The sequence below is a fragment of the Carassius carassius genome, chromosome 13 (genome assembly GCF_963082965.1).
Source record: "Carassius carassius chromosome 13, fCarCar2.1, whole genome shotgun sequence".
NCBI lineage: Eukaryota > Metazoa > Chordata > Actinopteri > Cypriniformes > Cyprinidae > Carassius > Carassius carassius.
This window is the reverse complement of record NC_081767.1, coordinates 2,887,230-2,908,781: the sequence shown is the minus strand read 5'-3', so window position 1 is coordinate 2,908,781 and position 21,552 is coordinate 2,887,230. Positions and strand designations below refer to the sequence as shown.

The window sequence follows — 21,552 nt, the reverse complement described above, 5'->3', positions numbered from 1 at the left end:
ATAAGTCAGATGCAAAAAGAATCCCCATCCAATTTATTTATTTACTTTTTTTTTTAGCTGGGCACGAATTATGTGCCCAGCTACATCTGATTCAAGTATTATGCTTATTAACAGTGAGCGGTGGTTTCAGACATTACAGTGCTTCACTCGCACTGACTCTTATTCTGAAAGAATGAAAAGACCGAGTTGAAGGTGGAGCGATTTGACCAATCAGATATGAAAGCAGCGTTTCAGCTCCGCCCACAAGTGCAAATTAAATATTAAAGCCATAAACTGAAATGATCAAAATGTACACGGACCAACTGTCTTGTCCATGTTCTCTCACTTGAATCCTCTTCTTGAGATTTGAGTCTCTGACCTTCTGCAAGCCCCGCCTTGTTCACACAGTGATTGACATGGCGGGAGGGGGCGGACACGTGAGCGGCTCGGAATGCATTTTCAATGTGCACATTGAATTTTGCTACATTCATTGCGGGACACTGAATGAAAATGCAATCGTAAGTGTCTTGACTGTGAGTGTTAATGCATTTAAGAGAAATAGCATTTAAATGAAAATTTTGCCACAGTTTTTGCTTGAACATGTTATACATATCTTATCATTTCTGTAATACATATTCATTTTAATTTTGCAACTTATAAAGCGTTAAAATTAGTTTTCATTTGACATATTAAAACTGGTGTATGAAATGGCAAATGAAAATTATGTAATTTAATTTTCATTTTCATTTTGCACCAAACGTTGCACAAATGTATTGGAAAATGTAAATGTAAATACAGAAATGCATTGTCATTTTGCATATTACATCCCAAATTGAATATTGCTACCCATACGCTTCCATACAGGGACAGCTTTTGTACCCTTTTATTTTATTGATTTATTTTTTTATTGTTTTTTTGAGAGTGTACAGGGGTTAGTCAAAAAATGTAAATATCTTGGAAATATGCACCATTTCTTTATGAATGTTTTTATCAAAGTTTACTTTATTATAATAAGCTTGCAAGCTGTGTTGCATTCAAAAAAACTTCTGAATAATCTCTAGCTGAATGTTCTCACTCTTCTCTCCAAAACTATCCATAGTGGTTTGATAATATTCAGGTCAGGTGTTTGCCTGGACAGAGCAGATGTTGAAGATTATCTTTGTGCTCCAACTGTCCAGGTGTTATAATGCTCTGTGTCATAATCGTAACAGTCTACAGATGCTCCTGCCAAATGGGCTCCCATGATATGCCCTTTTTGTACGTCTGAAAAATCACTTTTCACACAATGCAATATTTATTTTTTTCATTTATTTTTCACTGTTGCCTACATAAATGATACATAAGCCATGTTCCTGTATCTACTGTATCTTTTGTGGATCATGGAACAACATTCCTGTCTGAAAACATAGACCTAACCCTATCCCGAAACCTAACATTATCCATAATATCCATATAAATATATCATAGAAATCATAAGGAAACAATAGCTGATTAACAAGGGTATTGAAGCATCTAATCCTGGTTGTCAGCCTAAAACTAAAATTTCCTGTAAACGTAACGCAGTTCTGATTGGTCGCAGTTCCGAATATTGTTCCAGGATCAACAAGAATGTTGTTACAGGAACATGTTGTACTTGGTGAAATCACATTCACTATAAATATATTAACTCCTATAATAATGGGTGTGTATGCTATATAAATCCTTGCACCTTTCAGGGGCTAGTGTAATATACTGTCATATTTACACAATGCAGTGGCTAGTGGGACACTAATACATATTAATTTCAACTGATCATGATTAGTACATATTCCTCAAACCTTACCTTAGAATACTTGGCTCCATTCAGCACCTCTCCGTTTCGGATCCAGATGATCGAGGCAGCAGGTTTGGCATTGTCTGCATGACATGTTAGATTGAGGGGGTCACCCGCTCTCAGGCTCACCACGGGCCCTCCGATGATAACGGGGACATCAGGTGGAACTACACAAGACAGAAAAGGAAAATAATGTTGGGAGATCTGCCAAGATACCAAAGGCTGCACTCAAAATTCTGAGATTTCAATATGAACTTGTGCTACATTATAAACCTCTGAGCTGCAAGATTTTCCTCTGGGAAACTAGACTTACAAAACGTCCAAAGGTTAGCAAGTCACTGCCAGTGCTTGCACATTTTAATTTGGATGATTTCATATCATCTGCACAGGGAGAAAAAATAAAAAAAAATAAAAAAAATAATAACACTGCAATTGGAAACCAACTTCTAGCATTTGACGTTATTCTGAACAGTGTGTGCTGAGCATCAAGAAGCAAGGCTTGATCATAGTGGAGTTATTTAATTTGATCTGCACTTATAGAGTGTCATCATCGCAGTGTGAGTTGGAGCGAGAAGCAGCCGAATGTTCACATGAAATGGGCATAATAAAACGAGTGAGGACTGAGGGGGCATAGAGGCAATCTAAGAGCAGCCAGGAGACATTGTGTGAGGGCTGTTAAGACCAGCAGAAAAACAAGTGCATGAAGTGTGTTAAACTGAGATCACGCTCTCAGTTTATCACACACCATAACCCAATCATCCTGCATTTTATGCAAACTCCAGTGAATTATTGATCGGCCCGCATGCTCATTACTGAACAGATCTGGGGCAAGAGAAAATCAAACTTAGTAAGCAGCTGGCGGAGAGAAGTTGAGAGCGATAGAAAGAGAAAAGGACACAATGAGAGGAGGCACGGCAAAGAAAAAGATAATGACAGTCAAGGGGATGTTCAGAATTGTTCATCACCGAGGTCTTTAATTAGCCTGAAAAAAAAAAGAAAGCTGTTCTTTGCTTACACTGTTGAGTTATTCAATGAGTACATTCAGCTGTGCACACAAACAATATAAATTATTCCCACAGATGGAATTTTAAAGATCTGCAAGTCAAGAAAACTTTTGGAAAACAATAAAGCCATGTGTACACTGGATTTTTATATACTTCTACAGGTCTGAGCCACAAAGGCAAGGTTTCTATTCAACTTGTAAGAATAATTTAGGGAATATTTTTTATCAAACACAATCCAAAACTTTTCATCCCATTTGCTAAAGATAACAAAATCGTCCCTTATGAGAAAATTGGTGCAAACCAGAAATGGAAGTTGTAGAGACTCGGGAAGCTGTGGAGGCTCTCAAAGGGTTAGTTCACCCAAATAGCAAAATTATGTCATTAATAACTTACGCTCATGTTGTTCCAAACCCGTAAGACCTCCATTTATCTTTGGAACACAGTTTAAGATATTTTAGATTTAGTCCCAGAGCTCTCAGTCCCTCCGTTGAAGCTGTGTGATCAGTACACTGTCCATGTCCAGAAACGTAAGGAAAACATCATCAAAGTAGTCCATGTTGACATCAGAGGGTCAATTAGAATTTTTTTGAAGCATCGGAAATACATTTTGGTCCAAAAATAGCAAAAACTATGACTTTATTCAGCATTGTCTTCTCTTCCGTGTCTGTTGTGAGAGAGAGTTCAAAACAAAGCAGTTTGTGATATCCGGTTCGCGAACGAATCATTCGATGTTCGAGTCTCCAATATGCATTAATCCACAAATGACTTAAGCTGTAATTTTTTTTTAATGTGGCTGACACTCCCTCTGAGTTCAAAAACGGGTTTGGAACAACATTAGGGTAAGTTATTAATGACATGGTTTTGCTATTTGGGTGAAATAACCCTTTAACTAAAAGTAATAAATAGCGTGAAGTTTTGTGACATTGACTGTCACGGTTCATGAATGCATTGTTTCCTGCTCGTCTCATGTTTACGTCACGCTAATTGTTTGATGTGGGCGTTACCGCTGATCATCATTGATCAGCAGCAGCTGCATCTAATTCCTACAGCCTACTTAATGCCCTGTCTTTCGTCTCTTGTTTGTCAGATTGTTGTTTGAGGTCCTCAGTGCTGCATGTCTGTCTCGCTCCTGTTCAGCGTTCATTCTCGTGGGTTTGGTCTGGTTCCGTGTCTCACTGTGGATTACTTCGTCATCACCTGGACCTTTCATCATCCTTCATCAGCGCACTCAACTCACCATCTCACCCATCCTGTGCTGTCATCGAGGTCCCTGCACTTCCCGCCTTCAGCTAAAGCCTTTCTCATTCATTTGTAAATAAACCGTTACTTGCATTTTGCTTCCTGTCTTCAGTTCCCTGACAGAACAATCTAACCACTATGGAAGCAGCGAGTAACCCCTCTTCATCGCTGAAGGAATTTCACAGCGTCAGCGTTCATCGGATGGATTCCCAGTAGAGGAACCTTACTGACACAGGTTGCGCTGTACAGGAATTGGTGGCGCAGGTCTCCAAGCTCACCCAGCAACTACAACTCATGCGAGTTCTCATTGCGCCGCCCACGCCGTCCGTTCCCCCCACACAACCAGAGAGCCCCTCCCAGCCGGAACCCTGCCTTCCTGTTCCATAACCATATTCTGGTGAGCCAAATTACTGCAGAGCTTTTCTAACAAGATGCTCTATGCATTTTTCTCTTCAACCCAGGACCTTCAACAATGAACGAGCCAAGGTCGCATTCGTTTAAACGTTGCTGACTGGGAGAGCGGCATTATAGGGGACAGTGGTGTGGGTAAACCTAGACCCATGCTGCGCCTCATTCCAGAGGCTCGCCGCTGAGATGAAACAGGTGTTTGATCAGGCTGTCGTCGGGAGAGAAGAGGCCAGAATGCTTGTGGACCTGCGACAGGGAGAGAGATCGGTGTCGGATTTCTCCATCGAGTTCCGAACCTTAGCGGCAGAGTGTAAATGGAACGAGGAGGTGCAGTGGGACATGTTCCTGCATGGTTTGGCTGACCGTGTCCAGAGAAAGATCTACGCCCTAGACCTTCCGACTTCTCTCAATGGACTTATTCCATTGGCACTAAGAGTAGATGCACGACTGTCCCGAGTAGAGCGTTGGACCCTACCCAGTCATACTCCGAGAAATCCAGTTGGTACACGAGTCAGCGGCGTGGATGCGGTCAGCCCTGTCTACGATCACAAGCCCATGCAGGTAGCTCGGCTTTCCCAGGAGGAGAAGGCAGAGATCCCAGGAGATGTCCAGTAAAAGGCCAAGCCTGATAGTAAGTATGAGGCTACTATCGGGTGGGATCTCCACCGAGAAGACCTCACTTTCCGTTCCGGAAAGGGAGGCTATGGAGCAATATATTTCTGATTCTCTAGCTTCAGGGTTCATCCACCCTTTCTCTTCTCCAGCGGGGACGGGGTTCTTTTTTGTGGGGAAGAAGGATGGGTCTCTGTGACCCTGTATCGATTACCGGGGACTGAACAGCATCACGGTAAAGTACTTATCCTTTGCCGTTGATGTCTTCAGCTTTCGAGAGGTTGCAGGGAGCATCAATCATCACGAAATTGGATTTACGTAATGCTTATCATTTGGTCCGCATTAAGGAGGGGGATGAATGGAAGGACGCTTTTAACACCCCCAGGGGGCACTTTGAATATTTGGTCATGCCTTTCGGTTTGTCCAACTCCCCAGCGGTCTTCCAGGCATTCGTCAATGACGTGCTGTCAGATATGGTCAACCAGTTCATATATGTCTATCTCGATGACATATAGATTTTTTCCTCTTCTCTCCAGGCACACTAGCAGCATGTCCGACGAGTGCTTCAGAGGTTGCTAGAGAATGGGCTTTTTGTCAAGGTGGAGAAATGCGCTTTTCATGCACAGTCTGTTCCTTTTCTGGGGTACATTGTTTCGACTGAGGGAATGCGTATGGATCCTGAGAAGGTTAAGGCTGTGGGAGATTGGCCAAGTCCAGATTCCCTTAAGGCCCTTTTGAGGTTTCTGGGGTTCGCCAACTTCTACCAGCATTTTATTTGAAACTTCAGCCAACTAGCAGCACCTCTGACCACCTTGACCTCCCCCAGAACTACGTTCAGGTGGTCAGATACAGCCGAGGCTGTGTTTGCCAAACTGAAGGGTTGCTTTGTTTCAGCCCCCATCTTAATTACCCCTGATCCATCACGTCAGTTTGTGGTGGAGGTTGACGTGTCTGAGGTGGGGGTAGGTGCTGTGCTATCCCAACATTCTCCCACAGATGAAAAGATGCACCCATGAGCAATTTTTGTCCCATCGGTTATCCCCTGCCGAAAGTAATTATGATATTGGTAACTGAGAGTTATTGGCAGTCATGTTGGCATTGGAAGAATGGCACCACTGGTAAGAAGGCTCGGGGGTACCTTTTATAGTATGGACCGACCATAAGAATCTAGAATACATAAGAACCGCCGAATGGTTCTTCTGCCTGGTTTAACTCCATTGTCATTGAGGTCCCTGCGCCACCCGCCACCAGCTGAAGCCTTTTTCATTTGTCAATAAACCATTACTTGCATTTTGCATCCTGTCTTCAATTCCCTGACAGAGACATTTCAGATTGACACGAGCAACATGTTTTCTTTGAGCAAATTATTCACATGACAACAAACTTGCTACATGATTTTCCTCAATACATATTTTGGGATTTAAAAAGTGTTCCCATTGTAGTTAATGTGTCTTAAATCAAGTGACAAGCAGATTAACAACACTAATCTGCATAAATCTACTCAAGTGGGTGCGTTTGGAATGTTTATTTGCATTATTTCCATCTAGCATGTTTTAATGCAATATCCCAAAAATCAAACACAATAATATGCAATGTTGATGAGAGCTCTAGTTGCATTAATAAAACATGTCAATGACTATCCACCACCTCATATTCTCCTCCTCCTCCTCAAAATAATAAAAAAACTATAAAGACAAGCAATAAAATGAGAACTAATAACAGTGAATTTTGAGGTGTGTAGCTACCACTATGATATATATATATATATATATATATATATATATATATATATATATATATATATATATATATATATATATATATATATATATATTTTTTTTTTTTTTTTTTTTTTTTTTACAGGAGGTCCATGACTCTTTCTTGAGGATGGTTATTTTCACATAATAGTCCATTTTAAATGCAGCCAGTTACACTGGCAACAAAATTAATGGCATTTCTGAGGTAGATGTCCTTGATAGGAGATTTATTTTAATGTATATACTGTAAGGGCATTCAGATTAAGTGACCTTTTTTATTAGAAACTTTCTCAGTGTGGCTGGTCATAGCAGAGCAGGGATTTTATTTTTTCACTAAATTATATCAGCCAAATCACAGCTCCAACTGACTACCTTTTGTCGCAAAAATGATAGTGATAGATGATTCTTTCTCTGGTAGATTTTGTAATGAATTTAATATCGCCCAATTACTAAAAGAAGGATTGTTCGCCTCAAAAGAGATTATTTGAGCTCCTAATATGAAACCAGACATATTACACATTTAAAAGAGAGCTTTGGGTACCAAGACAAGTTGGTGAGCCTGTATTTATCTTCACAGACCTCAGCGTCCCTCGGCTGTACACTGTTCATCTGCTATAGGTCTGTCACTACTAATGGCTGAGCCTATGCACTACAAATGGCACTGATCATTAAAGGAAGGAGTTGTTATTTCGAGCTGAGGTGTTGAGGCTTTGTCAGACATTCCCTATCTAATTTCAGCTCTCCCCGACACTCTTAGTCTGACAGCGGTACAAAGGGCAACCCTGCAGCAACGCAAGCCATCATTATTACCGGACTGTTTGCATACTCTGCATCCCCTAATGGCTCCAAATTGGCTCTCATGAGTGGGTCAGCAGCAAGGAATTAATCGCTCCTTTTTAATTACTGGCCAGTGGGCTGCAATTCTTCCACCTTCCACTTGGCTGGCAAAACCTTAATCCATAATTCTGTTTTTATATCATGCAATGATTTTCTCTTAACACTCTCTCAGTTGCTTTCACAATTTGAATGAATTCTACTTAATTTACTCACCACCATTTCATTCCAAATCTCAACTAACTTTCTTTCTTTGAAACCATACAAATGGAGTAATTTTACAGACTTTCCTTTGTGCCCGAATATGGATGCTGTTCAGCTGCAATAATGACAAAAAAGCAACATGAAAGTATGTAAAACTAGTAAATATGACATGCTCTTCTGAGCCATACAGCAGAGAAACAAACAAATATCATGTCCATTTATTGATGTAAAATGTTGCAGCATATGCACTGTAAGAGATCCTCAGCAAAAAACTACCTAAATGTCGGTCTTTCCATTTCACAAATCTTTTGCATGGCTTGAGAAGTTGTGTATGTTATGAAAGTGATTTTTGCAGTTAGCAGCATTATTGCTTCCATTTACTGTCATTGAATGGGAAATTCAATCTTGTTTTTGTATAGACTGCTTTCTGTAGTTTTTCGACAGTGCCAAGACATGTGAAGTGAGTGTTCAATGAAGAGCTAAAATATCACTGAACAGAGGAGCAATTTAACAGTTAAAGTGTCATATCATATATGAAGTACAGTATAATGTATATACAAGTACAGTATATAAAGTACAGTATATAAGGTCTGCTGGGTCTGGCATATTTTCAAAAACCTTTTTTAAATAATAAAAAATAAAAAGACAAGACAAGGCCAGATCTCCCAATAGCTGGCTCGAGGTGACAAGACTCTTAACTTGTAACATGTGACTGAAAAAAACAATAAATTACATGCAGGCAAATGGATTTGCAATTAACCAAATGGACTGAAACATTGGACCAATAAACTGGGGACCTTGAATTCCAGCAACAAGCTTTTTAAATCAACTGGATTGGCGATGTTTCAGTTCCAGGAGCTAAAAAGGAAGCACGTGAGAGAGATGTCTTTTATTCTCCAGAGTGGGTTTGATGCTATAGCAATTGCAGAGGTGGAAATCTTACAGTGGGCTTCTACAGCAGTGGCAGAGTTATTGGCATCAAAAACAAGATTGGAAGAGTGAGTTGATATAGCCTGTAATCCAGCGCACAGCCAAAAGAGTAGGGTCTTCTGTGGTGGGGCAATGGGGGGGAAGCAATCTGTTGGGAACCGAATGGGTGAGGGGGTGTTTTGCCTCCAATGACATGTCTGGCACAACAATGAGGCCCGTCTGTTTCAGCAGCGGTACCCTTCACCTGCTCACGCGGCTGCGATAACAAAAAAAAAGTGGAGAAAGTGCAATCGAAAACATGCCAGGAAAGGTGACAAGTGACATACGTAGCTCACTGGCCCAAATCAAAGCTTCCTTCACAGCTCTGTCGCTAATGTGTTGCTTTGAGGGAGGCAGAATTCTAAGGTAAACACTCACTGATCCATATTCTCTCTCCATTTCTTTCACTTCTATCCATTTGGCAGGGGCTGTACATGTATGGTTTCAACGGTTCGATGCATGAGTAATGCCCGGCCAGATTGCCACAGTTATAGCAAAAATGGAGTCAGGGGTTGGGAAACCAAAGGTGATGGAAAGAAAATAAGACTTGCCTTTGAATAAGCATCAAAGTGTGCCGGAAATAGTGGTGCTGGGGCACTGGCGGTGAGCGTGAGCAGGGTTTTGGCGTGACCACTACAAGAAGACTCATTTTGTTTGTCATGGTCTCTGACTACACAGTTGGTTGGAAAAGAAAACGTTATGTGGTGCGGTTGAGGTCCTCTAGTTGAAGAGGCATGATGGGGTCAGAATGTGAATCTGTGGTGGCTGGAAGCTGGTGAATTGTTTATAGTGGTGTGGAGTTGACAATGAAGCAGTCAAAATACCCATCAGTAAAAGGTGAACTTTGGAATAGGCTGACGTGGCTGATGTAGACAAGGCTAGTAACTATTTGTTTGGTCAACCAACATCATTTTTTTATGACAAAATAATAATAAAACATTATGCTAAAGTACTTAATAATGTTTTCGTTCAAATAGGTGAAGTTATTTTTTGATTTATTTGTTTGTTTGTTTATTTAATCAGTAGTGTCCTAATATTGACCGTCTTCCAAAAATATATAAAAATACATTTTAATTCAGAAATTAAAAACAGCATAGTAGTATGTGTAAAATATAATTTAAATGTATTTTTGAATAAAAGCCAGTGCTGATCAAACCTAGGTGTATGATCTACTAATTGCAAAAAGGAATTGAAAAAGCAAAAAGTGTCCCTCAAAGTGAATTACATCAAAAAAAAGAGAAAAAAAAAACCCTGACAGCTTGATGTTTGTAAGTAACAGAACATCTGTACAGACTCTCATCTGTCAATCAGGTCACAGGAGTGTGTTTGTAGATGTGTGTGAGGTCACAGCCCAACAGGGTGGATCTCCCAGGGAAGCTAATCGTCTGTTTAAATAACATCTGCTTGATTTTTGTGCACAGTTACACGTGCAACAGCTCAAACATAATGGTACATAAACAAGCTATTTAATCAATTAAGTCTCTAATATTTGATTTAGCAAGAATCATCTTTCAACAAACATGCATACAAACACAGACTCTGGGTTTATTGGATTTGGAAAGCTTGGAATGTTTGCCTACAACTGTTGGTCCAAAAGAGTTGTGAAAAGTTGCATTGGTTTTCAATGAAGGGGGGATGGACTTCTAGGTTTGGCATGTTTGTTTGTATTTCATTCATGTTTAGTAGATTTTAAAAACATCCTCTCTTGTGGACAAAGAGATTGTGTGAAGTTTGATAGTGTTCAGGGCATCACACTTATGCGGAAATGGATCCGAATTGATGACCTTTGTTTATCTTCATAAGACTATAAGCAGAACGTTTTTGAAAATATGTTGAGCTGTTGCATGTCGTGATTTGCAATTAAAAGTTATTAATCTCCATGCCTTGAAGCTGTTTATCAGATCATAGGCTAAGGCGTTGAGACTTCCAAATGCAATGTAATACAGATTCCAAGTTCTTCACCTATTTATTTTTCCCGCAAGGACACTTGCTCTTCCATTAGTTATAAAATCATAATTATTAATTTGTGCAAAAGGGAATGATTAATGAGTGGGGTAGATTTAGCTCTTGCAACATCCAAGGATTTTATCATAATAATGTGCAATTTCATATAAGTCTATAAGATCATCTGAATACTTTGCTATTACTTTGAATATTAACTTTTTTATTGTAGGGAACGAGAAATGAGAACCATTAACAAGACAATTAGAAAAAAAATTGAGTTTAAGGGTGGGGATGGAGAGTTGGGGAGAAAAATAGCTATAAGGGCAAATGCATAAGAGCGTAGAAATTGATAATGGCTTTGCAAAAAAAAAAAAAAACACCTCATACACTCACTGCTAGAGGTTCTGAGCCCCAAGGTGAGAAATAAATGCCTTCGAAAGGTTTAGAAGTATGGTGGGAGTAAGTAACCTTTTGATAGTTTCATAAGAACAGATTCAAGCTCTCTCCCTCCATTACTTTGCAGTCCATTTTCTCCCAGGCTGAGATTATTGTTGAGGGGACACATGGAAGACAAGGATGGCTATCTTCTAGAGGGGTATATTATTAGCCCACAGGGCAACTGCAAAAAAAAAAAAAAAAAAAAAAAAAAAAAAACCTGGCCTTTTTCTTCAAAAACAATTCAGAATAGGTGACCTCTGTAGGTCAAACATAATCCCAAACCCCACATGAGTTCTGCATAGGTAGAGTACAGAATTCAGAATTTACCATCTTATGTGACAGTACTGCGGACTGTACTGCGCACTCTGTGGAGAGGACACCTGCCCTAACCTCAGCCTTCAGTGCTTATGTGAGGGAAGGATGAGTCATGAAGTGTGGAGCTCAGGGACTACTTCAGCTGTCAGGTAAGAAATCCTGGGGAGACAGGGAGTCACACTCCCATTCCTGTCATCACTATGGCTCAGACCAGGCTTCTTGACATAGGAAAAGACAGCCCAGAGATCACTCTGCTACAGATCTCACATACTGTATATTACAAGCACAGGTTAGAAGATCTGACCACCCATTCTTTCCAAAAGCTTGACGTGGAAAACCGCTGTCCATATGTGTGGTGTCTTATGAATGCATGCTCCTTAGTTTATCAAGTTTTTGGTTTCTTTGTTGGTTTGTTTTGCACCAAAAACAGGCATATTTCAAATATTAATGAATATTTTCTTATAATTTCAGATGCTAATTTTTAATATTTGGGTCTATCAGAAGGATCTGCCAATGGATCTGAAAATATGGTATACCATGAAGTGATCCTTGTATAGCCCCATGGAATTAACTGATTAATAGACCCCCCCCCCCCCCAAAAAAAAAAAAAAAAAACACATCACAAAGCCACTAGCCCCTTGGTGACCAAACATGATAGGAAATGAAGCGCTACAGGGATGGAGGTTCTTGGTTTTGAGTTTGTAGTGATAATTAGCACTATCAGCACCCATTGGGCCAGTTCTAAAGCAGTAGTAACTAAGGCACAATTAATAGAGATCACAGCAGGAGAGAATCATGATAAACAAAACAGCCCATGCATCATCGCATTCAATTTATTTCCACCAATCATTTCACCAATCTCATTTTTGGAAATTGATAGTGGTGGAATATGTTCTGGTCATAAGTTGCTTCTGATACTGGTAGTAGTGGGATTTAAGCAGGGGCATAGACACCATTTCAGAAATAAGGAAGACCTTTTTTTTCTTTCTTTTTTTCTTATATCTTACTTTTGATTGGCTAAGGTATCAAATACATTTCTGGACAATTATCAATAACTTCTATTATTAATTACATTTGTAATGACTTTCCTATATTTTCCTAATGGCAGTTCTCTTACGAGAGCTCTCTTGTACTGCGTCTTAGCTAAGACGCTACGGGAAAAGTCTCTTTCACGAAATACTGAAGCAAAAAATTATCCTTAATTTTGTATTTTTGTAAAGCGCATTTGCAGCAGTACACAGCCATAGGCGAGACGGCTCGTTCGCTCATTGGCTTGTTCTGCGGCAACTGCACAGCCTATCGAGCGCAGGCTGATGCAACATCAGACCAATAAGGGCGCTTTGCTACAGGGATGGAGGTTCTTGGTTTTGAGTTTGTAGTGATAATTAGCACTATCAGCACCCATTGGGCCAGTTCTAAAGCAGTAGTAACTAAGGCACAATTAATAGAGATCACAGCAGGAGAGAATCATGATAAACAAAACAGCCCATGCATCATCGCATTCAATTTATTTCCACCAATCATTTCACCAAACTCATTTTTGGAAATTGATAGTGGTGGAATATGTTCTGGTCATAAGTTGCTTCTGATACTGGTAGTAGTGGGATTTAGAAATAAGGAAGACCTTTTTTTTCTTTCTTATTTTCTTATATCTTACTTTTGATTGGCTAAGGTATCAAATACATTTCTGGACAATTATCAATAACTTCTATTATTAATTACATTTGTAATGATTTTCCTATATTTTCCTAATGGCAGTTCTCTTACGAGAGCTCTCTCGTACTGCGTCTTAGCTAAGACGCTACGGGAAAAGTCTCTTTTCACGAAATACTGAAGCAAAAAATTATCCTTAATTTTGTATTTTTGTAAAGCGCATTTGCAGCAGTACACAGCCATAGGCGAGACGGCTCGTTCGCTCATTGGCTTGTTCTGCGGCAACTGCACAGCCTATCGAGCGCAGGCTGATGCAACATCAGACCAATAAGGGTGCTTTGCTACAGGGATGGAGGTTCTTGGTTTTGAGTTTGTAGTGATAATTAGCACTATCAGCACCCATTGGGCCAGTTCTAAAGCAGTAGTAACTAAGGCACAATTAATAGAGATCACAGCAGGAGAGAATCATGATAAACAAAACAGCCCATGCATCATCGCATTCAATTTATTTCCACCAATCATTTCACCAATCTCATTTTTGGAAATTGATAGTGGTGGAATATGTTCTGGTCATAAGTTGCTTCTGATACTGGTAGTAGTGGGATTTAGAAATAAGGAAGACCTTTTTTTTTTTTTCTTTTTTTCTTATATCTTACTTTTGATTGGCTAAGGTATCAAATACATTTCTGGACAATTATCAATAACTTCTATTATTAATTACATTTGTAATGATTTTCCTATATTTTCCTAATGGCAGTTCTCTTACGAGAGCTCTCTTGTACTGCGTCTTAGCTAAGACGCTACGGGAAAAGTCTCTCAGTTCTAAAGCAGTAGTAACTAAGGTTACTACCTTAGTTCGCAGCGCCTACCGGAACCGCCTCCAGCTCGGCGGAGCTCGCCGGTTCCCTCCGCTTCGCCGGCCTCCCCTGCTTCGCTTCCCGATGTTCAGCGTCTGCTGTTTGCCGACGCGTCATCCGAGGAAGTAGATCTCAGGCCCGCGTCGGAGGAAGAGGACACGTGCTCTCTGCTTGCTTCGGGCAGTGAGGGTTGGGCGAGCTCCGTGGATCTCGCGCCCTCTGCTCAGAGGCCCAGCAGATGAGGGGATACCAATAAAGAGCTGATGCGAGTACTCGCTCTGGCCGCGGCGAGCCTCGGCCTCGGGTGGTCTGCCCCAGCGCCCCCTTCACGTTCCCGGCTGGATGGTAGCTATCTCCCGGATGAGCGTTCTTCTTCAAGCTCAAAGCACGCCCCCTTTCTTCCTGAGCTTCACGAAGAAGTGGCGAAAGCTTGGAATGCTCCATTTTCGGCGAGAATCCGTTCATCTGTTTCGCCAGCATTCTCCACACTGGACGATGCTAAGAACAGAGGCTACCTGTCACTTCCGCCGGTGGAACGGGCTATAGCAGCGCACCTTTGCCCGCCCTCTGCTGGACGGCGGACTAAGGCGGCGTTGCCATCCAAAGCCTGCTGCATGACGTCACCGCTGCTCGCACAGATCTTCTCTGCTGCTGGGCAGGCTGCGTCTGCGCTACACACCATGGCTACGCTGCAGATTTTCCAGGGCGATCTCCTTGCCTGCACACAAAAGCCGTTATCACGGCTACCCAGATGTTTCACGAAAAGAGTGTTTTTTCTGGTGTTCCGGCCACGGCCGATGGTGCTATAAATGTAGTGACGATGCCCACTCCTCAGTGCCCATCTCCACATGTAAGCACAGCCCTGCACACAGGGCCTGCGCCCATAAATGTGACTCAAGTCGATCACGCACACTGCATAGTAAGCGTGCCCACCCCTCAGTGCCCACAATTACTATGTCACACGCATCATGTGGTTTCTGTAAAAACGAAACCCGTGCACGCTCGTCCGGCCACGGCCGGTGGTGCTATAAATGCAGTGACGATGCCCACTCCTCAGTGCCCATCTCCACATGTAAGCACAGCCCTGCACACAGGGCTCGCGCACATAAGATCGACACAGATCGGTCGAGCGCTCCGCATAGTAAACGTGCCCACTTCCCAGTGCCCACATACACTATGTCTCATACGGCGCGGGGCTTCTGTAAAAACGAGGCCCGTGCACGTACACTCTGCTAAGGCAGACAGTGAGTTGAAAGTGGTAAATGTGCACACATGCAGCCCACAGTTACTCGCAGACATATCGAGTCCCACGGGACCTGCTCAACCTTTCCCCAGTCGGTTAAGCGCCGGGACTGGGTCGAGGAGGAGCGATCTGCCCGCTGTGATCAGCGCGCTCCCCGCCTCAATTGCGCAGCACACCCGAGCGCCGCCGATGCCCAGTCAACAGAGCGCGCTTCGCATCCAGCCCTTAGCCATTCATGCAGATGCATGGTCAGCGCTTCCAGGGGTTTCGGATTGGGTGCTAGGCATTATAAAGAGAGGCTACTCGCTACAGTTTTCTCGACACCCTCCGCGCTTTTCAGCGCGTGTCGAAACTACGGTCAAAACAGAAGTAGCAAACATACTTCGGGCCGAAATATCAAAACTGGTGAGCAAAGGGGCTGTAGAGCCTGTGTCTCAAGCTCAAAGCGAGGGGGGGCTGTACAGCAGATACTTTCTGGTGCCCAAGAGAGACGGGGGTCTCAGGCCTATACTGGCTCTGGACAGCTGAACAAGGCATTGATGAAACGCAGTTTCAAAATGCTTACGACCAGGAAGCTCCTCATGCAGATTCGCAGAGGGGACTGGTTCATGTCAATAGATCTGAGGGACGCGTATTTTCAAATACAGATAGCGTCAAACCACAGGCAATATTTGAGATTCGCCTTCGAGGGCCAGGCATACCAGTTTACAGTCCTGCCGTTCGGCTTGTCCGTGGCTCCTCGTACGTTTACGAGGTGCATGGATGCAGCGCTCGCTCCTCTCAGACTCAGAGGCATGCGAGTGCTGAATTATTTGGACGACTGGCTGGTTCTGGCCCGATCACGAGCGGAGCTCGTGGACCACAGGGCCGTTTTACTCGATCACCTCGAGAAGCTCGGCCTCAGTGTCAATTGGGCGAAGAGTTCGCTGAACCCCAGTCAGACGATTCTGTTTCTGGGTATAGTTCTGAACTCGTGTTCCATGACGGCGCAGCTGTCACCACAGCGCGTGATGGGCATCCAGCGCACAGCAAGTTCTTTCCGCTGCGGCGCGACCGTGTCGCTCAAACACTGTCAAAAGTGTTTTGCTCCGCATGCGCCCCCTGCAGTTCTGGCTGAAGGTGCGGGTGCCGCGCAGAGCATGGGCGTCTGGCCGGCTGCATTTCAAGGTCAATCAGAGCTGTGTTACAGCTCTGGCACCTTGGACAGCGAACGGCTGGTACCGATCAGGTGTAAGCCTGGGGACTTCCCCGAATGTGAAGATGGTGTCGACGGACGCCTCCACTTCGGGATGGGCAGCACTGCACGAGGGCAGACCGTCCTTTGGCCTATGGTCAGAACGGGAAAAGCTCCATCATATCAACTGTCTGGAAATGCTGGCAGTGGAGAACGCGCTGATGCGCTTTTGTCCCCAAATCAAGGATCACCACGTCTTAGTCCATTCTGACAACATGTCTGTGGTGTCCTACATAAATCGCCAGGGCGGTCTCGGGTCCCGAAACCTGTACAGGCTGGCGGAACGCCTCCTGGTTTGGGCTAAGCGCAACGTGCGTTCGCTGAGGGCAGTGCATGTGCCTGGGCTACAGAATCTGGGTCCAGACAGGCTGTCCAGAGGCAATGTTCCTACGGGCGAATGGTCTCTACACCCGCAAACAGTCCAGCTGTTGTGGGAGAGATTTGGCAGGGTGGAGGTGAACCTCTTCGCGTCCCATGAAAACGCTCACTGCCCCGCGTTCTTTTCCAAGAATGAAAGCGCGCTGTCACGGGAATGGCCGTGCTGCCCGCTTTATGTTTTCCCTCCCGTTTCCCTCCTTCCGCAGGTGATAGAACGGGTGAGAGAAACGAGATGTTCATTACTGCTTGTAGCACCTCTTTGGAAGAACCAGCCATGGTTCCCAGATTTGATGCAGTTAACAGATGTCGCCCCGTGGCCAGTACCGTTGAGGAGGGACCTCCTCTCGCAGGCCAGGGGCTCGATTTGGCACCCTCAACCGGAGTTGTGGTCCCTCCATGTGTGGGCGCTCAACGGTTACCCGCTGATCTCGCAGTGGGAGTGCTAAATACCATCACTCAGGCTAGAGCTCCGTCGACACGACATCTGTATGCCTCGAAGTGGTCGGTGTTCTCCAGCTGGTGCACAGCTCGAGGTTATTCACCCCTTAGTTGAGAGGTGACGGAGGTTCTCTCCTTCCTACAGGAGCTGTTGGATAAGGGCAGAGCCCCATCCACGCTCAAAGTTTATGTGGCGGCCATCGCAGCGTTTTCTGAAACAGCGCTCGGTCAGTCAATAGGAAGGAATGATTTGGTCATCCGGTTCCTCAGAGGAGCTAGGATGCTGAATCCTCCCAGACCTCTGTCAGTCCCTATGTGGGACCTCGCGGCGGTTTTGGAGGCCATGAAGGGTCCCCCTTTTGAGCCTATCCAATCGGTTAGCCTTCAGCATCTGTCGTTCAAGACAGTATTCTTGTTGGCTCTCGCTTCGGTGAAGCGTGTGGGTGATTTGCATGCACTCTCGGTGAGCCAGTCGTGCTTGGAGTTTGGGCCTAATGACTCAAGGGTCATACTCAAACCTAGTCACGGTTATGTGCCGAAATCCCTCAACATGCCATTTCGGGCTCAGGTTATTGCCCTGTCTGCCCTGCCGGTGTCAGGAGAGGATAGAGACTCGAGTCTTCTTTGCCCTGTCAGGGTTTTAAGAGCTTATGTGTCTCGCTCTGCTGCCTTTTGGCAGACGGAGCAGCTGTTTGTCTCGTTCGGTGGACGTTCCAACGGAATGGCTGTTTCGAGACAGACTCTATCCAGATGGATAGTTGACGCCATAGCATTAGCTTACGCTTCCAGGGGCCTTCAGTGCCCGTTGGGCGTCAGAGCACACTCCACAAGAGGCGTCGCCTCGTCGTGGGCGTGGTCTACTGGGATCTCCTTGCAGGATATATGTATGGCGGCAGGTTGGGCCTCGCCGTCTACATTTATCAGGTTCTATAACCTGGAGGTTCCCGCCTTGCAAGCAAGGCTGCTTTCGCTATAGTCGAATCAGGGCCCTGAGTGGAATTCTGAGTTCACGAGCTCTATGCGCTGCCGACTGTTATATGGGCAGTATTGCGTAAGACCCGCATTGCCACATTGGTCAGGCCTTGCCTCGGCTGTGTGATGTCATATTGCCGCATCTACGGATGCTGCTAGATATGGGACGGAGGGTTTCCCCCCCTTTCTGTCCTGGACTCTCTGTGAGTCCCTCAGGTGACTGTGCACTGTAAATCCTGAGCGTTGCTTCAGGTTTATTGGTGTGATCCCTGCGTGCATGGCGTTTTACATTGGGTTCCCGTAGCGTCTTAGCTAAGACGCAGTACGAGAGAGCTCTCGTAAGAGAACGTACTCGGTTACTAAACGTAACCTCGGTTCTCTCTAGAAGAGCGAACAAGTACTGCGTTCTTTGCCGTGTGTACGATTCACTCTGGTTCGCTTCGGCGATGAAATAAATCAGGTGAGTCAGCCTTTTCGAGCTCCTTTTATAGGTTGGGCCACACCCGTTTCAGCGGGAAGTGGCAAGAAGGGCGAGAAGCGCCCTTATTGGTCTGATGTTGCATCAGCCTGCGCTCGATAGGCTGTGCAGTTGCCGCAGAACAAGCCAATGAGCGAACGAGCCGTCTTGCCTATGGCTGTGTACTGCTGCAAATGCGCTTTACAAAAATACAAAATTAAGGATAATTTTTTGCTTGAGTATTTCGTGAAAAGATACTTTTCCCGTAGCGTCTTAGCTAAGACGCAGTACTTGTTCGCTCTTCTAGAGAGAACCGAGGTTACGTTTAGTAACCGAGTACGTTTTATGGTTTGTTTTTATACCAGATGTTTTTTTTTTTTTTTTTTTTTTTTTACAAAATAAGATATATAATAATATACAGTCCACTGTCAAATGCTACGTCCGTTAGCACTGCATTATTCAGATACTGTATTTATTACATGGAGATGACTTGAAAAACAATGTCTTTACGTTTTGTATTCAGCTTAGCTATAGAGATAGCTGGATGCCTTTGTCCATATTAGGGATTTTCCTGGAGCATACACTGCATGAGAGTGTTTGGCACTAAATGTTCACATCTTCTTATTTTGGACAAGAATAAAATGCCAGGTCAAGCATATACGATCTTTTATCTTTGAATTTTTTCACACTGGCCCCTGAAGCCCTCTTTGTGAAAGAAAATGAAAGAGAAAGTCGTGACATTTGCCAAGAATGGTAACCCATACTTGGAATTGGTGCTCTGCATTTAACCCATTCAAGTGCACACACACAGCAGTGAGAAGTGAACACACCGTGAACACACACCCGGAGCAGTGGGCAGCTATAGATCCAGAGCCCGGGGAGCAACTGAGGGTTCAGTGCCTTGCTCAAGGGCACTTCAGCCATGGGTAATGAGGGTGGAAGAGAGCGCTAAATGATGCCTTCATAAGTGAACACATAAAGTGAGCATCATATGTGAACACACCTGCCCATCCGAATTTATGTTTTATTAAAATGGGCAGGGGGTTGACATGTCCAATGCGTATTCTCCTCCCATGGATTTAGGTGACTGTTTTGGTCCTTGTAATTAGCAAATAAGTCATTTGTAAGGGAAAGCAACCTCATACCATGTAATTTATCTTCTTTCTTTCTCTAATTTCCCTCACTACATCCTCCCATGCAGGTCATTATTTTCACTTTACATTAGTGGCGATCAATAAAGCAAATCACATTCCAGCCTGTGAGCACATGTGCTTCGTTTCTTACCCCACCACTTCCATAACACCACCCCAATTCTGACCCCAGATGTGCCCAGTGGTGCAAGTAAGAGCTAAAATGTGCAGGGTGTGGGTGGTCTTTCTTCAGAGCAGATAAACCTACCAGGTGGTTGATTACAACCTCGGCACAGATAACGCTGTTGCTGCCCAATATTGCAGAAAGAGCAACACTGAATAATAACCCAATAAAACTTAATTAAGATTCAATGACCTCCTTGGTTTAATAATGAAGACAGTGGAATTTGCAGCAGGAAATTAAAACTGAGAACTTATGGCACTGCAGGGGAGTTGGGTCAGTGAAAAATCTATTTTTAATACTGTACATTATTCCTCGCTGATATCATAGTTTGAGACCACTGTAATCAGTCTTTATTCTGATTTAATTTGTGGGTGGAAGATAATTAGAAATTAAATATATAAAAAAAAGAAAATAAAAAAAAAGAATATTTTTAAAAATGGACTTTGAGAATGCAAATAAGCTTTAGCTGAAAGGCATATGTATCCGAATGCTAACGGCAGGATTTTTTTGTCGGTCTTCACGTATACGACCTGCAGTTGAGACTAACCTAGTACAGTGAGTCGAGCAGGACGAGACCTCATGGCCTTCTGGATGGCCTGGCACTCGAACACGGCATCATCCGTCAGCTCCACCCTCTGGATCCGAAGGTGGTGCTCGCCAGATCCATGATCCCCGACCACAGCATAGCGAGGATAACCTGGAAAAAAGGGAAGTTGACTGGTTAATGCCCCGAGACCTTCAGTGACTGCTTTAAAAATGCTTTTTTTTTTTTTTTTAATGCTTCTGGGTAGATAAAATCCAGGGAAATTATATTTTGTTGGTTTCAGAGCAGTATTAACTTGACACCTGAATTAAAGTGGCTTTTTAGTTACTTCATAACAGTGTAAAGTAAGCCTTTAATGGGGAGTTAGTGTTTGTTGCTGATGCAACGCTGGCTGTTTGTTAGCAACAGCTGCGATATCAAAGGACATCAGTTGAATTTATTGTGTATTATTTGTATGTGAGATCTGTAGAAGGGATAATAAAGAAGAAATATAATTCGCTTTCATTGATGAGTGAAAAACAATGAAAATAACAATTTTTTTTGACCCACTTCTTATGTCCTCCATATATAAGTCCAGTCCAAAGGCTTTTTCTACTGCAAAATGAAAAGTCTCTCAGGACAATAATAATAATAAAAAAAAATTAAGACATGATTCAGTTCAAGAACACATCTATGACCGTTCTAAAATAAATGAAAGATAAGCAGATGTGTGAGGCTTTCTAATGGTTGGAGTGAGACGTCCTGATGATTGAGGTGAGGCGGTCTGGTGGTTTTGCTATAAGATGTTCAGCTGGTCCTCAAGTGTGCTGCCCTAGGTGTAGCCCTTAGTAAGCAGCACACAGAGCCAAGAAGACTGAGATGTGTTCCACCGATGCAGAGGAATGGTGATTTGCAGTTTAATAATACACTCAGCGGGATGTATTTCAGGGGGAAATGACTGTTTTAC

General features: G+C 43.4%; 1 protein-coding gene across 6 annotated transcripts in view; it reads right to left on the bottom strand.

Annotated features, from left to right (window-relative positions):
- Window positions 1–21,552, bottom strand: part of LOC132155835 (kin of IRRE-like protein 3) — a 238,197-nt gene that overhangs the window by 60,761 nt on the left and 155,884 nt on the right. For all 6 annotated transcript variants that reach the window (XM_059564555.1, XM_059564556.1, XM_059564559.1 and 3 more), the window contains exons 3-4: window positions 20,610–20,759; window positions 1,802–1,959 (exon numbers count right to left, since the gene is read on the bottom strand). In XM_059564555.1, coding sequence (XP_059420538.1) covers window positions 1,802–1,959; window positions 20,610–20,759 — 308 coding nt within the window. The remainder of the gene's footprint in view (window positions 1–1,801; window positions 1,960–20,609; window positions 20,760–21,552) is intronic.